Source organism: Xenia sp. Carnegie-2017, unplaced genomic scaffold (genome assembly GCF_021976095.1).
Source record: "Xenia sp. Carnegie-2017 unplaced genomic scaffold, XeniaSp_v1 HiC_scaffold_1, whole genome shotgun sequence".
Lineage (NCBI taxonomy): Eukaryota > Metazoa > Cnidaria > Anthozoa > Malacalcyonacea > Xeniidae > Xenia > Xenia sp. Carnegie-2017.
This window is the reverse complement of record NW_025813402.1, coordinates 2,891,106-2,905,489: the sequence shown is the minus strand read 5'-3', so window position 1 is coordinate 2,905,489 and position 14,384 is coordinate 2,891,106. Positions and strand designations below refer to the sequence as shown.

General features: G+C 33.3%; 2 protein-coding genes across 2 annotated transcripts in view; one reads left to right on the top strand and one right to left on the bottom strand.

The window, feature by feature from the left end:
* The first annotated feature begins 201 nt into the window (after window positions 1-201).
* Window positions 202-4,242, top strand: LOC124433465 (dolichyl pyrophosphate Man9GlcNAc2 alpha-1,3-glucosyltransferase-like). The gene is made up of 15 exons (XM_046983244.1): window positions 202-318; window positions 743-827; window positions 918-1,007; window positions 1,078-1,166; window positions 1,244-1,329; window positions 1,406-1,469; window positions 2,354-2,531; window positions 2,593-2,655; window positions 2,728-2,809; window positions 2,953-3,038; window positions 3,115-3,199; window positions 3,287-3,357; window positions 3,419-3,487; window positions 3,606-3,729; window positions 3,949-4,242. The coding sequence occupies exons 2-15, from the start codon at window positions 760-762 to the stop codon at window positions 4,147-4,149; spliced, it is 1,356 nt and encodes a 451-aa protein (XP_046839200.1). The 5' UTR covers window positions 202-318; window positions 743-759; the 3' UTR covers window positions 4,150-4,242.
* Window positions 4,049-14,384, bottom strand: part of LOC124446390 (KICSTOR complex protein SZT2-like) — a 25,443-nt gene continuing 15,107 nt past the window's right edge. The window contains exons 37-63 of the mRNA XM_046997268.1: window positions 14,139-14,373; window positions 13,854-14,045; window positions 13,490-13,730; window positions 13,061-13,316; window positions 12,234-12,392; window positions 11,321-12,122; window positions 10,850-11,032; window positions 10,657-10,735; window positions 10,339-10,471; window positions 10,223-10,264; window positions 9,736-9,890; window positions 9,449-9,622; window positions 8,954-9,034; window positions 8,633-8,779; window positions 8,525-8,549; window positions 8,355-8,431; window positions 8,173-8,280; window positions 7,928-8,103; window positions 7,780-7,825; window positions 7,490-7,624; window positions 7,267-7,341; window positions 6,967-7,180; window positions 6,547-6,867; window positions 5,784-6,340; window positions 5,586-5,707; window positions 5,314-5,452; window positions 4,049-4,788 (exon numbers count right to left, since the gene is read on the bottom strand). Coding sequence (XP_046853224.1) covers window positions 4,654-4,788; window positions 5,314-5,452; window positions 5,586-5,707; window positions 5,784-6,340; window positions 6,547-6,867; window positions 6,967-7,180; window positions 7,267-7,341; window positions 7,490-7,624; window positions 7,780-7,825; window positions 7,928-8,103; window positions 8,173-8,280; window positions 8,355-8,431; window positions 8,525-8,549; window positions 8,633-8,779; window positions 8,954-9,034; window positions 9,449-9,622; window positions 9,736-9,890; window positions 10,223-10,264; window positions 10,339-10,471; window positions 10,657-10,735; window positions 10,850-11,032; window positions 11,321-12,122; window positions 12,234-12,392; window positions 13,061-13,316; window positions 13,490-13,730; window positions 13,854-14,045; window positions 14,139-14,373 — 5,009 coding nt within the window. The 3' untranslated portion in view covers window positions 4,049-4,653. The remainder of the gene's footprint in view (window positions 4,789-5,313; window positions 5,453-5,585; window positions 5,708-5,783; window positions 6,341-6,546; window positions 6,868-6,966; window positions 7,181-7,266; window positions 7,342-7,489; window positions 7,625-7,779; window positions 7,826-7,927; window positions 8,104-8,172; window positions 8,281-8,354; window positions 8,432-8,524; window positions 8,550-8,632; window positions 8,780-8,953; window positions 9,035-9,448; window positions 9,623-9,735; window positions 9,891-10,222; window positions 10,265-10,338; window positions 10,472-10,656; window positions 10,736-10,849; window positions 11,033-11,320; window positions 12,123-12,233; window positions 12,393-13,060; window positions 13,317-13,489; window positions 13,731-13,853; window positions 14,046-14,138; window positions 14,374-14,384) is intronic.

The window sequence follows — 14,384 nt, the reverse complement described above, 5'->3', positions numbered from 1 at the left end:
GACAGAATTTTTTTAATTAAATGTTTTAACCATAAGGAAATTATAAAACATAGAAAAGCAAAAGCTGTATTCATATTTTGCACAGAGTAAGAAGCTTTGACTTAGAGAGAAAAATCTCATTTATAACAATGTCATTTTAACTATAAGTCAGTTTGATGGATGGAAATAAGGCAATTTCAAAATCAGTTGGAAAAAAAATGACTGAAAAAGAAAGTGCACAAAAAGAAATCGAACGTTATGATTGTTGGTTTTTTCAACGTATTTGTGTACTTATTGCATTATTCGTAAGATTTTGTGTATCACTGAGCCCGTATTCAGGTATAAATTATTTTGGAGTTTAGAGCATTTAAGTTAAACTTAATGTAAGTTTAACTTTAAACATTTAATTGAAGCAACTCAAATGTTGAATTTAGGTCATTTTTTGAATTGTGATTACTATTTAAAAAGCAGTGTAATAAACTGTCACAAGTTCCATGTAGCTATTGCATGAAAATTTGTTCACCTGACTGTTGTTTTTCCATTCCTAAATTGCAAATTTTACATATCTGTTATAAAGAATTTTTTGCCATTTGTTGCTACAGGAAGTTAAAAGTGCATGAAATTTTGGCATTATACCATTTTTGTGTACCAGACAAAAATACTTTAAATTTGCATGCATAGTTACCCATTTGCTAAAAATTGCACACCTGAGATCTTGGGTATATAATACCAACTTTGCATGTGGATTCTAAACATTTTGTAGGTTATGGTAAACCACCGATGTATGGTGATTATGAAGCACAACGTCATTGGATGGAAATAACATATAATTTGCCTATTAAAAATTGGTATATGAAAATGCATGTTTATTCAAATGTCTTAGATCAAACATTTGTTATTAATTTTATAACTCCTTGCATTTTATGACAAATATTTAGGTATGTCAATTCAACTTTTAATGATCTGCAGTATTGGGGCTTGGATTATCCACCATTAACTGCCTATCACAGTTGGTTTTGTGGTTTTATGTGAGTGAGTTTAATATGAATAAGTTTGAATACAATTCTATTGTTCTCATTAACATTGTGGTCTATTTAGTGCATATAAAATTAATCCAGATTGGGTTAGGTTAAAGACATCTCAAGGATATGAAAGTTCTGACCATAAACGGTTCATGAGATATACTGGTAAACTGACATTCTATTTTTCCATATAACAATATTTTCATACTTATATACATGCTAATGGTTTACGTGTATTTTAGTGTTGGCTGCTGATTTGTTGATTTATTTTCCTGCGGCATATGCTTTTTGCTCAATATTTTACAAGAAATATTCAAAATTATCTCAGGTGACATTTTTTGAAAGATTGAAGTGTTGAATCTCCAGAAAATACTATTTTTCTTATATCTATTTAACCAATTTAGATATCAATATTTTTCTCATTGCTCTTGCAACCTGGACTGATACTTATTGATCATGGCCATTTTCAACATCCTTTTTAATATGCATTATGTTGAAGACTTTAATCAAATCAATCACAGCAAACAACTAAGGCCAGTACTTCACACCACAGACCTACAGTTATCCACATCAATCATATTTCAGACATACAGTTATCCACACCAATTCCACCACAGACCTACAGTTATCCACACCAATTCCACCACAGACCTACAGTTATCCACATCAATAATACCACAGACCTACAGTTATCCACATCAATCATACCACAGACCTACAGTTATCCACATCAATCATACCACAGATGTACAGTTATCCACATCAATCACACCACAGACCTACAGTTATCCACACCAATCACACCACAGACCTACAGTTATCCACATCAATCACACCACAGACCTACAGTTATCCACATCAATCATATTTCAGTTTATCCACACCAATTCCACCACAGACCTACAGTTATCCACATCAATCACACCACAGACCTACAGTTATCCACATCAATCACACCACAGACAGTTATCCACATCAATCATATTTCAGACAGTTATCCACACCAATTCCACCACAGACCTACAGTTATCCACATCAATCACACCACAGACCTACAGTTATCCACATCAATCACACCACAGACCTACAGTTATCCACATCAATCATATTTCAGACGTACAGTTATCCACACCAATTCCACCACAGACCTACAGTTATCCACATCAATCACACCACAGACCTACAGTTATCCACATCAATCACACCACAGACGTACAGTTATCCACATCAATCACACCACAGACCTACAGTTATCCACACCAATCATACCACAGACCTACAGTTATCCACACCAATCATACCACAGACGTACATCTATCAACCATACTATAATTATTCCTTGACTTTAATTAAGTATAACTGCATAAGTTTAGGTCTTGCACTATGGGCTGTTGTGTTAGTGATCGAGAATAACGATGTGCTTGGCTCAGTCATGTTTTGTTTGGCTCTAAACTACAAACAAATGGAACTTTATCATGCCTTACCATTCTTCAGTTTTTTATTGGGAAAAGCTTTGAAGGAAATATCTTGGTGAGTTTTACTTACTTTATAATAAGTCATTATTTCTTGCCACATTATTTTTTCTCTTTAGGTTTAAAATATTTTACAAAATATTTTGTCTTGGAATAACAGTTATAATAACGTTTGCAATATGGTATGTTCACAGTAACCAATTTAAAATTGATATAATTTTTTGGCTCACAACATATCTTACATTATCTTAAAGTTGGCTTCCATTTTTACTTGATGTTCAACTTGCATCTCAAGTTCTTCATCGATTATTTCCATTTGCTCGGGGACTGTATGAGGTTTGTGTAAACATTCTGTAATCAAATTGACAGGATTTTTTCTGAAATGCTCTTTCCTTCTTCCACATAACTTTAATATCAATATATTTGAAGTTGTGTTTTGTGTGATTGTATTCATGTTATTTCACACATTTTCTTTACAGGATAAAGTAGCCAACGTCTGGTGTTCTTTATCAATTTTTGTAAAGTTGAAGAATTTATTTTCTCAATCAACTTTATTGGCAATTTGGTAATAAAGTTGTACATGCTTTGCTTTTGGCGATAATTTATGGTAGTATAAAATCATAAATTCCTTTCGTTTCCAGTGGCAGTTCAACCCTGTTTCTACTTCTCCCATCTAATATCATGTTGGCCTTTTGTCCTTCATCGAAATCGTTCTTGTTGTCTCTTGTTAGTACAAATTTTATTTATTCATTGCTATGACTTTGACATTATACGCATTACTTGTATTATCAAATTAACGTTCGTATGATTTAGGTAAATTCCTCTTTGGTTTTCTTCCTTTTTTCATTTCAAGTCCATGAAAAATCTATTTTGTTGGCTGCATTGTAAGTCACAAATGTTTTTGTTTTTCTGGAAGTCGTGATAACCGGTTTAATTTTTTTTCAGACCTGCGAGCCTCTTAATATCTTTTCAGCCTGTACAAACTACATGGTTCTTATTCGTAGCATGTTTTAGGTACGAAACAATTCATTTTATTCTCGCATTAAGAAGCAGCAAGCATTTCTTCCGCTCTCGATAGTCATAATGCATTAATATACCCGCGGCAGGCATAAATTAAACTCTCTTTATTTAGTATGACACCTTTGTTGGAAAAAGATGGGCTCCTTTTAGCTTACATTCCGTGTATGATGATATTTCTTTTCGCAAACTTCAGTTTTCATGAGGATTTTAAAAAAGATAATACTTCAAAGTACATGGTAAGTTATAAATGCATTCTTGAGATGAAGCAATCATTTTTTCTTACATTTTTGATGAACTTTTGCTGGAGAAGTACAGTATTTTATTCATCATGTAGGCTCTTGTTGTTTAAATTCGCTACCATTAATTTTTCTCAAATCAAACTTCAACTTAAAATGTTGAAATAATTTGACCACTGAAATCACTAAGACAAATAATCAATTATTTTCTTTTTATAGTTTATCTTGTCAATATCTAGCGGAATTTTTCTCCACTTTTCAAGTCATACTATTAATCCTCCACCAAAATATCCAGACATATTTCCTTTACTTATTTCGATTTTTTCGTGTGGACATTTCTTGTTGTATTTAATTTACAATTATTATTTACAGTATCAAGAATTTCGTTATGATTTATCCCTTAGTAAAAAAATGTCATAAAATAGTCGTATATTTCAAATTCAAGAACTCTTATAAAGAATGTCAATTTTATTATAATTATACAATAAATACTTTTCTTGTCTTTACTGGTAATTAATGACCTAAAGCCTACTAAATGTTTATCGCTTGCATTCAAATAAAAATTTCCACCACGGATGTAAGTATTCATTTTTATTTCATAAAAAAAGATCATGTAATGTATTTTACATGTTTTAAGCCTCCTCACTTGCAACAAAACTTAAGCATAAGATTATCAAAACTATCACTTCTAGTTTATGCTTTTGTTGCAAGTGAGAACTGAGCTTTATATACACTTTTATGGGATTGTATCCGCGCCAAAACATGATCTTCTCTTGTATAAACACAACTGTAGACATCATATCACGTCATCGTAGTTTCCATAAGAACTTTCTCTTTTAGTCGTCATGCTTTGAGTTCATGTGAGCACAGGATGTCTTTGATTTATCGACCATTCTTGCTTTGAATCTCCAACACTGTTGTTTATTAAATAAGCAAACCACTCCACATTTGATAACACAGAACGTTGATGATTTCGGCCATAAATTCTTCACAAGATTTTAGAACGAGATCATTTTTATTGTTGCCTTCAGTCAGTAGACGATTGACAATCTTCATTTCCTAAAATCAACATAGAGACACTTGAACGATCTAAAAAAGCCTACTTTTTCAAGCAGCATTTTATACGCCATTATGTTTCTAACTTGCGGATGTTGCAAACAAGAGCAAGGTAGAACGCTACAGCGCTTATTGTCTCGTTGACCACGGAAAACTTGCACAGTCTACTCGACCACCTAATGGAATCTATACCAAAAACTGGTTCTCCTTGCTCTGCTCTTGGAGTAACTCCCTCGTCTACTCTCAAACTATCAGAAAAATAGTCTGAGCACGCGCACTTCAAAAATCAACACTGCCACGAATGTTTTTCTTTTGAGTCGGTCTCGATGGCCTTTTGATGATTTTTTTTGAAACATTTGAGTACAAAGAACGAATTGCAAAAAACTTTTTCTAATGCTAACCTATTTTCCACCTTTTTTACGGTTATTGAGATCAGAGCAAGAGTTCTTAGCGTTTAAAAAGTGAAGACGGATGATTTATTTTCATGCGTAAGCGTATTAAAAGATAAGAGTGTTCAATATTACTTACCGTGGTACCATTGTTTTCATGAATTGTTATAACTACAAACATATCACGATTTTTACAATTGAGAACAACCAAATGACGAATTTTGCTGTCATTTCGAGTAAATTCTCGTGTGTGATCTCCGAATTTCGCAAGCAAAGTTCTGAAACGGATTTTCAATAAAAACAAAGATTATTGATTAAATTAATCTCACAATGAACATTGGTACAATGTGAACTCCTCACAATTAAACAATGTATTCATTAGGTATGTGAACAACACTGTTAGTTACTCACGTCCAAAGATGAAAATACCAAGATGAATCCATAGATAAGAATGGTTTCAACATTTCGTCAAACGATGAAAATGACAATGGCTGTGTAAGCTTCAACAAACTTTCAAAATCTTCAAACGACATCTACATGACAATTCGAGCAGTGTATTACATAATTCCATTGATCAAATTTTCATAACAAGCAATGGAAATTACTCACCTTGCAGTTAGAGTCATCGATATCCTTGAGTGATGATGAATCAGTAAAATCATTAAAAACTCTGCGATGTTCTGTCTTTCTACGCCCTTTTGGTTTCCACATTGAGCTCTCCGTTCCAGTCTCTTCACTACTTGATCCCTTCATCAATAAATGCCAGAGATGATCTCGAAGACAGTCCAACTGTGCTGAGCTCATTGCTGTAATTAATTTTTGGTAACATTTATCCGCATCGTAACCAAGATTACGAAGGTCCCAAGACATTAGAGTATCCGATGGATCCGCTTCTAAGCCAGCTATGATATAGGGTCTATCGTTAGCAGGATTTATCTTGATCACAGAGGGATTTTGTGTGTTTGATGAATTATGAGAACTATGAATGTTGCTGGGTAAATTTTTGACTAGTTCTTCATGACTTTGGGAGATTGGTAACGAGGTCATAAATTGTGGACTTGATGAAGATCGTTTGATGTTTTCATCTGTCATGTTAACAGTCCACAGATCATGTTCAGAGCTATTTGACAAACGAGAATAACCCGAAGATTGACGAAATCTTCCTGCAAGAAATGGAGAGCAGTAGTACAGTTTGAGTAACATGAAGTAAACACATTCCATTGGCTACAATTCATTGTATTACATAAGTAATGTAGGATTTTATTTTGTTTAACTTCAAATAAATAACCGATTAAACAGCTTGAAAATATGCAATTCCTTTTCACTAAGCCTAAAAGCAAGTAATGTAACATTGTTTCAGTAAGAGAAGAACCTGTTTCAGTAATTGAAGAAGAAGATTGTTTTCTCCACAAGATATCATTTGTTGGTTTCATTTTAGGGAACACTTGACGGCCATGTGTTTTAACGACGTAAAATTTTAACCCTAAATGTCCTTCCAGAGCATCTGTATCAAGCTTGGCAATTACGGAGATGTAATATTTATCTTGCTCTTGTTTCAAAACAAGAACATGTTCTGTTACATTTTCGGTTGCATTCATTTCAACATTTGAGAGACCATATCTCTCACAATGTTCCACTGCGTAGTTATAAACACTTTTCTGTGATAAACGAGTCAAAGGCAAAGACAGTTGACCTGAAATATAACATGTTGATTATTAATACTGCATGAAGTAATGAAGAACTGCCACAAAGTTTATCATCGTAAGCATCATCAACATTTCAAGTCAATTACCTTTGCAAATATGATTCCATGAAAATTTTGGTGGATAAATATAAACACTCATTAATTTACTCAACATAGATGTGAGCCTGAATCCTTTGGGAAATAGCAAACGTTGTCCAAACAAGGAATATTGTACATGACGTAAGTGAAAATCGTAGCTGAACGAGTTTAAATGAGTAAGATCTCGAACTTTTAGACATTCTGCATGAAAGTTCGCTTTTGCCTAAAGCAAAGAAAATACAGCAAAAAAAATCGCCTCGTCTTTGCTTATTGACGAAATGGAAACTGTAAATTAATATCTTTTCAAACCTGGTGGTCGGAAGTTTTATCCTTCAGAAGTCTACTTGATTCAAACGTATACAATTTGACAGAAAAATGATAGCCCTAAAAATTACAAGGAACTATAAATTTATATAAATAGCTTACTGCCTGCCTGCTTGATCTCAAAACCATAAACTTTGACTATTAGCAAAACCAGCCCCTAATCTGCTCAACAAAAGCAAAGTTCATTGATTGACCGAATAAACTGCACCTCATATCCCAACTCGACTAACATGATACCACCGTCATAAGCAAATGTTTCCTCATCTTTACTGCCATCAATTGTCTTTTGAAGATAATAATGAAGCTGCTTCTTTTTGATATGGTCGACTGTATCACTTGTGAGCTAAAGTACAACAAGAAATAACCATTAGGAACATGAGTATTTTGTTTTCCAGATAAAGACCTTAAAATCAAAAAATTCACATGAAAAAAAGAGAAAAAGAAATAACAAAGAGACGTGGGTGAGCAGGGGGAGGGAGATATAAAATCATATCTTACCTTCTGTTTTTCTGCCTTGCGTAATGGTTTACTTGGTTTTGTTTGTCTTTAAGATGAAATAGTTTTTGAGAATTATCCGAGAATTTCTTAGAAATAAAAAATTCTCAGAAATATCTACACGATATCTGCATTCATATTTCTTACTTACACATGGGTGATCTGTATCCTGGAAAATTGTTGAGATTGTAAGAATTGAGTATAGTAATTAATAAATTCTTCTCTTAGTTTAAAATGCCACTGATCTTCTTTTACATCATCAATTCTTGTTTTATCTTCGTTCTTTGCTCCTTCGTTCTTTCTTCTCTCTTCTTCACTCGTAGCTTGCTAAACGATTGATCGAAGAAGTCAAGACAACGAAAACCCGGGGTGTAAAAGTATTCTTTTATAACTTACGATTGAATGAATTTTTTTCTCAATATTAGTTATCCATTCATGACACACTAAGAATGGTGTTTTACAGCAATGAAGAAGACAACTTTGACGTTTTAACAAAACTATATCCTGGATGAATTATAAAAAGAAAAATGTGAAATAAAATACAACGACAATCTATGGAGCATGCGTATTGTGTGTACCTTAAAATACACAGGCAAACCTCCACCTTGTAACCAAGTTGTAAACAACTTTTGAAGCTCAGCATTTTCTACTGCCGCTAAACAAGAAAACAAAATTTATTAACAATTAAAATCTTAAATAAAAAATATTTAACGCTTTTTGATAAAACTGAGATATTTTTTCGCCCTACCTATTATTTGCATTGCTCGTATTTCCTAAAATAAAAACAAAAGCATTTTCTAAATCAAATTTCAATAAAAAACTACATCAGAAAGAACACTGAATACTTAATAACAACCTGAAACTGAGCACCATGTCGTTTGACAGGATCGCGGTAATGAGAATGTTTGGTTTTTTGAAGAGGCTTTGGAGGAGTGACATCACGAAAGGTTTCTTCAAACAATAATTTCGCAACGGAGGGAATTTGTTTGTGAGTGGAGTTCTTCTAAAATTGTGATTTAAAATAACATGATTTAAGATAACGACAATGAGAAATAGATAATTATGTTGTTTTTGAACAAGCTTGTTTTTCTTAAGTTGACTGAAAGCCTGAGACGGATAAAATGAGCTTATCAATTCAATTATAACTTCGGTTATAACTTCAGTTTTGAATAACTACCTCTGAAGAAATTGGAGATGTTTGTTTTAGTAATGTAAACAAATGATGGTCTTCAACTGACTCACAAAAAGGATTGATCGCCTAATAAATAATGAATGCAATTGTTAATTTGAAAAAATATAAACTATCTACGGGTATAAATGTGTTTATGTGTTGGTCATGTTTCTCGAGAACTTGAAATTTCTGATGTTCAAGCTTTTCTCCAAACAAAAGGCATGTACAAACAATACTATGGTCCAATGTAATATTCATTAATATATGAAGTAAATACAGCACACGATTCATTCCTCTTACAAACACTCTTCACACCCTTTACTATATGTAAATAACTATAAGTTTGAAAATTTGTAATCCAGGCATTGAATACATAAAAGATAAAAGTTTCTCCGGATTTTTCTCCGAAGCAACGAGTCGAAAGCTCAATAAAAATCATTTAAAATCCGGAGAAACTTTTATCTTTTACGTAAATAACTATATATAACAATACAAGCAAACCTTGGTTTTTGAATCAAAATGTTTAAAAACTGCATGATGAAACAGGCCCATTTTTTGATGCATTAAACAGGAAACAAGATGACAACGAGCGTTGTTCCAGTGTGCAAGTTGTTTAAGACGAACATAAAACTGGTTATGTGTTTCATTGGAAATATTATAGGTTGTAGCAACGATCTAAAATGACAATTCATAAAAATGATCAAAATAATCATTTGTACAGTGAGTCATTTAGCAAACAGGATTATTTTGTGCTCAAACGCCACAACATTTAAGTGACTTAGTCTTACCTCTTTATCTTTGATGTCAATGATGATTAAGCTCTGACGAGACACAAAGCCTGGTAAAACATTAGAAAATGCAGCTGTACTGTCTTTAGCACGTTCATTCGCATCTTCTATTGAGTTTGGATTCCATGATTGAAACATTTGCGTCGAGTAATAATCTATATAATTGAAGATTTTCGTTCAATGATAGAAAATCTGATTATTAAACACACATGCTTTTAATTATCTTCTATATTCCAAACAAAGGTATTAATAACTACGAGTAAAAGAACAACGAGTCTCTTATGGCTTGATGGAAACTTATGGCTTGTAACTTTGTAGTTAACAGAGAAATGAATAAGGGCCGTTTCAAACGTCGCATTTTACATGAGCCAAATACATTTTAAACAAAAGGTAATGAGGAATTTTATCTTATTTTCTTTTGTCTTCAGTGCATTCGGCTGTTGTAAAATGCGACGTTTGAAACGGGCCTAAGAAGGAAGGTCTTAACCTTTTTGAGACAATTCTGCGTCGTTCTCCAAGTAATAAGGATCTAATTATAAAATAAAGTTATATAATCACATCACATTATACATGACTTTATTCATTAGAATTCCAACAACCTACGTTGCAAACAGTGTAAATTGTACTTCCATTGCTTTAAACAACGTGCAACAAGAACAAATGGTCCATTTGCTCTTGTTTCATTCGTCACTGAAGATTCATTGTGATCCACAAGCGTTTCATCTCCATCAATTACCTAAAGAAACCTCGAACGTCAACATTTAAATATGAAATTGGAATGTGGTGGCAAGTTTTTCTAAATCATCAAATTTATTCACAATTTAACGCAATTTAACACAATATAACTGATTATGATAAAAAAACTTGTTGTACACGTATAGGCTACCTAAAACTTTGTAATAAATACTCAAAAATCCTCACTGGTGATGGTCGTCCGATGGGATCATACAGTACATGATGGAGTGTCTGGGGATTGATGAAATTGAAGGAACTTTGTGAGCTGCGTCATGAAAAAGTAGATAAACGAAAAGATTAAGTTACAGTGAGTTACAAGCGACAAAAAAGTAAACAGTTCTTGGAATCATAAAAAGGGGATAAATGCTATAAAACTGACCTTGGAACGGCTCGATAAATTCTGGTGTCTAAATCAGGACAAAGATTCTTCACCAAATGAATGAGCTCGCACAGCAAAGCATCAACAGAATATCGAGTCAATAATGTCTCTTTTTGAATACGTATGGATGGTGAGTCAAGATTACTGGCAAATGTCAACATTTCTTGTGCAGAACCTTGAAAACTAGAAAAAAATTATATATTTCCATTGTATCGTATGACTTCTGAAGCAAAGTTGGTAATATCCAATTGCAATACGTTGATATGAAAGAACGAGATCTGATAATACAAAATATTCACATGTTTGAACAATACATAGATATCGTGTTATACCATGAAACGTATAAATTCTTTCTGTGTGACATGCTGATGATATATTGAAAAAATTATAAACAAATTGTTGTAATTTTGATAAAAAAAACAACGCTTTCTGGACAAAGAGTGACTAAACAACAAAATCATGTAAGTTTACCTGGGATGCAAATATCCTGTTTCACCGTTTTCGTATTTCTGTCGTTTTACCTTCATCTTCTGAATTTCTTCCTCTCTAACGTCTCTGTCTCTAGCCACATCTGCCGACTTCTTTCGAGTTTTGTCCGATAGGTATTGTGTATTAGCAAGCACTGCTTGCTCGCTAAGTTGTTTGGACTCAGTCAGCTCGTTTTCAGTAAATAACTCATAGGGAGAAAACCGTCCATGTTTGAGATTCTCTTCAAAATCTTGAGGTTCAAGTTTTGATGAAGAAGAAGTTGAAAATGATCGAAATAAAGTTTGAAAGTGTTTAGTACCCGAGCATTTTCTACCATTGCCTTCACTATAATAACGATGTTTACATTCGTTATCAGGAATATTTAATGAAGAGGTTTCGCTAAATTTTGGATGTTGACCATTTACAAAATCTTCATCTTGTGGTTTAACGGCTGACGTCGAGTCCAAAATAACATTTTCATGTATACTGACCTCCAAAACAGTTGACGGCGATGGTGCGAAGGAAACTGGTGCGAATGAACGTGAATGGATATCATCAGGTTTGGGACTGTACCCGTGTCCACAGTCTAGTGTTCTACGATATCTTGTATCAAAAGATGAAGAGTTATTGGTGGACAAGTTTAAATATTGATGAGGTATATATGACAAGGAAGCTGAAAGTAAATAATATTCTATAATAACGTCACACAATGCATGACGTATTGATTTCGTTAATTTCTTTTCTAGATCGCTAATGCAAATATCACCACGTTCCCATACAGAAATCTCGACAAGGATATTTTCATCTGCAAAACAACAAAACAAAATGTGAAAAAAGATCAAACAACTGCTGAATTAGCAACCATTCTCTACACAGAAAAGGCATAACAAAAAGATAATCTATATCATATTTTTACCAGAAATTGTTCTACATTCATCAATATTGACAATTTGTGTGATCATTTTAAGACTAGACATCATTTCTTCGTCCATAAAGCCAACTTTTTTCTGCTCAGGTACAACCTTTATTGAACAACCATGTTTATCAACAATACTCACAGACAAGAACGCAACACCTTTATAAACAAAAGAGATAATAATCTATATATAAATACGAAAAAATCGATGTGATACTATGCCTTAAGATGAGTTTAGTAGGTAGCAAACGTCATTTTCGGTAAAAGAACGTGTTGGATTGACACGAAAACATTGTTGCGGGTCTTTTATAAGCTCTTATTAACCAAGCTCGAGGTCTTTACGGAGAAATATTGCACCGAAGTTTTTTTGTACAGACCTTCGGTTGAATTTCACTTGTCTAGTTTTAGTCAGTAAAAAATGAATTGTTTGAAATTGTGTCGTCTGGATAATTAAACTAACTTTCTGAGCGTTTTTCATTCGATTCACACTCGTAAATGGTTTTTGTTTCGTTTTTTTCCGTCTTTTGCTGTTTGCTTTACAAAGTTTCCTTACATTTAATTTTAAAATTGCACGTAATTTCATTATGTATACGACACAATTTCAAATAATTTACTCGATCTTTGACGAGAAATCTCTCATGCACCTTAGTCTGTACAAAAAGATCTCGGTCCGATATTTCTTCAAAGAACCTCGTGTATGGTTCGCGAGGGGTTAGCTAAGGGTTAATAAAGGGTCAATTAGGGTTAACAAAAGGTTAATAAAGATTAACAAAACATCATTCCTACGATTGTCAAGAGTTTAAGTACTAAAAATTTAATATACCAACCTTTCCCTCCTGAAGTAAATGCTTTAGTGTAGAGAAACGATTCATTTTCAGGTTGTGTTTGAGCCTGTCCTCCATTCATTCGTGAAAACTTCTTAAAATGACATGTTTCGGCTTGAGCAGAATACTTTGGTGTATGTAGATAGTTCAGTAGATGTTGTTTGAAAAAGAACGAGAAAGGATGAAGATTCTTGACAGCAAATGATGGCAGCACCAATTGTAAAAATGAAGTTGGAGGAGATTCAACAGGTTGGATGAACTAAAAATAATTGTTGAATTTTCAAACTCGAACGATTTTGGTAGCATTCTATTTAATCGCAATCGTATCGCAATATTGATACAATGCTTTAATGTTTCATGATTTTAGTCTAGCTAAGTAAATGCAAACCTTTAATGGTTAAACAAAACACAAATAGCTATGATTAAACAGACCTGAACGTCTTGTAACGTAAGCTTTGTGTTAGGATTTCGAGCCAACGTCATCGTCAATATTTCACGAGTAAAATCATCAAGACGTCTTTGTAAGACATTTACTAAATCTTTCTTTATCTCATCACTTGGCTCAGTTACACCAAACACTGTAAGTTTGATACATTCTTCAACATGTTCAACAACAGGAAAACTATTTAGTGAATCACTACAGCTGATCGTGTCCTTTTCCGAAGTTACAACACTTCGTTTACGTGTATTTCCTCCTAGAAATAGTCAAAAGACGAAGAAAATGGCATAAAGATCTTAAATATAGAGAAACATTCATGTTAATGTAAAAGATATCTTTCAATGGGTTGTTTAAAACTATCCCCAAGAGATTATTGAGGATCTTTTGTGTACCAGTTCGTCCTCAGTCGTTCCTCCAGTTTGTCCATGTGAAGGAACAGAAGATAAAGGAGAAAGAGGAGGAGACTGGGTAAGCTCTTCATCTTTGTTCCCATCCTCTTTGCCAACGTCAAATTCCGATTCTTTACTTACATATAGTGAAGAATCCAAACTATAAAAACAAGCTTTCTATTAGAAACAAACCGTCGAATTTCCAATTTGTCCACGTTCCCTTTAAGTAAACTAAAATCAACGGACAACTTACTTGAAGTAAAAAATGCTTCCATTTCTTTCCTGATACACATACATACTAGAGGTTTCATTGAGAGCAAACTTATCCAAAACATTTTTTAAAGCTTTGTGTGCTCTATCTGCGCCGTTGTTTTTTTGTTTAGAGTTGTCTTTCCATCTAAAATGAACTGGGAAACGTGTCGTCCATTTTGCAGGACATTTAAAGTGTCCAGGTTGAAAACGATATTCTTGTACAACTACTTGACTTCCTACAAAACAT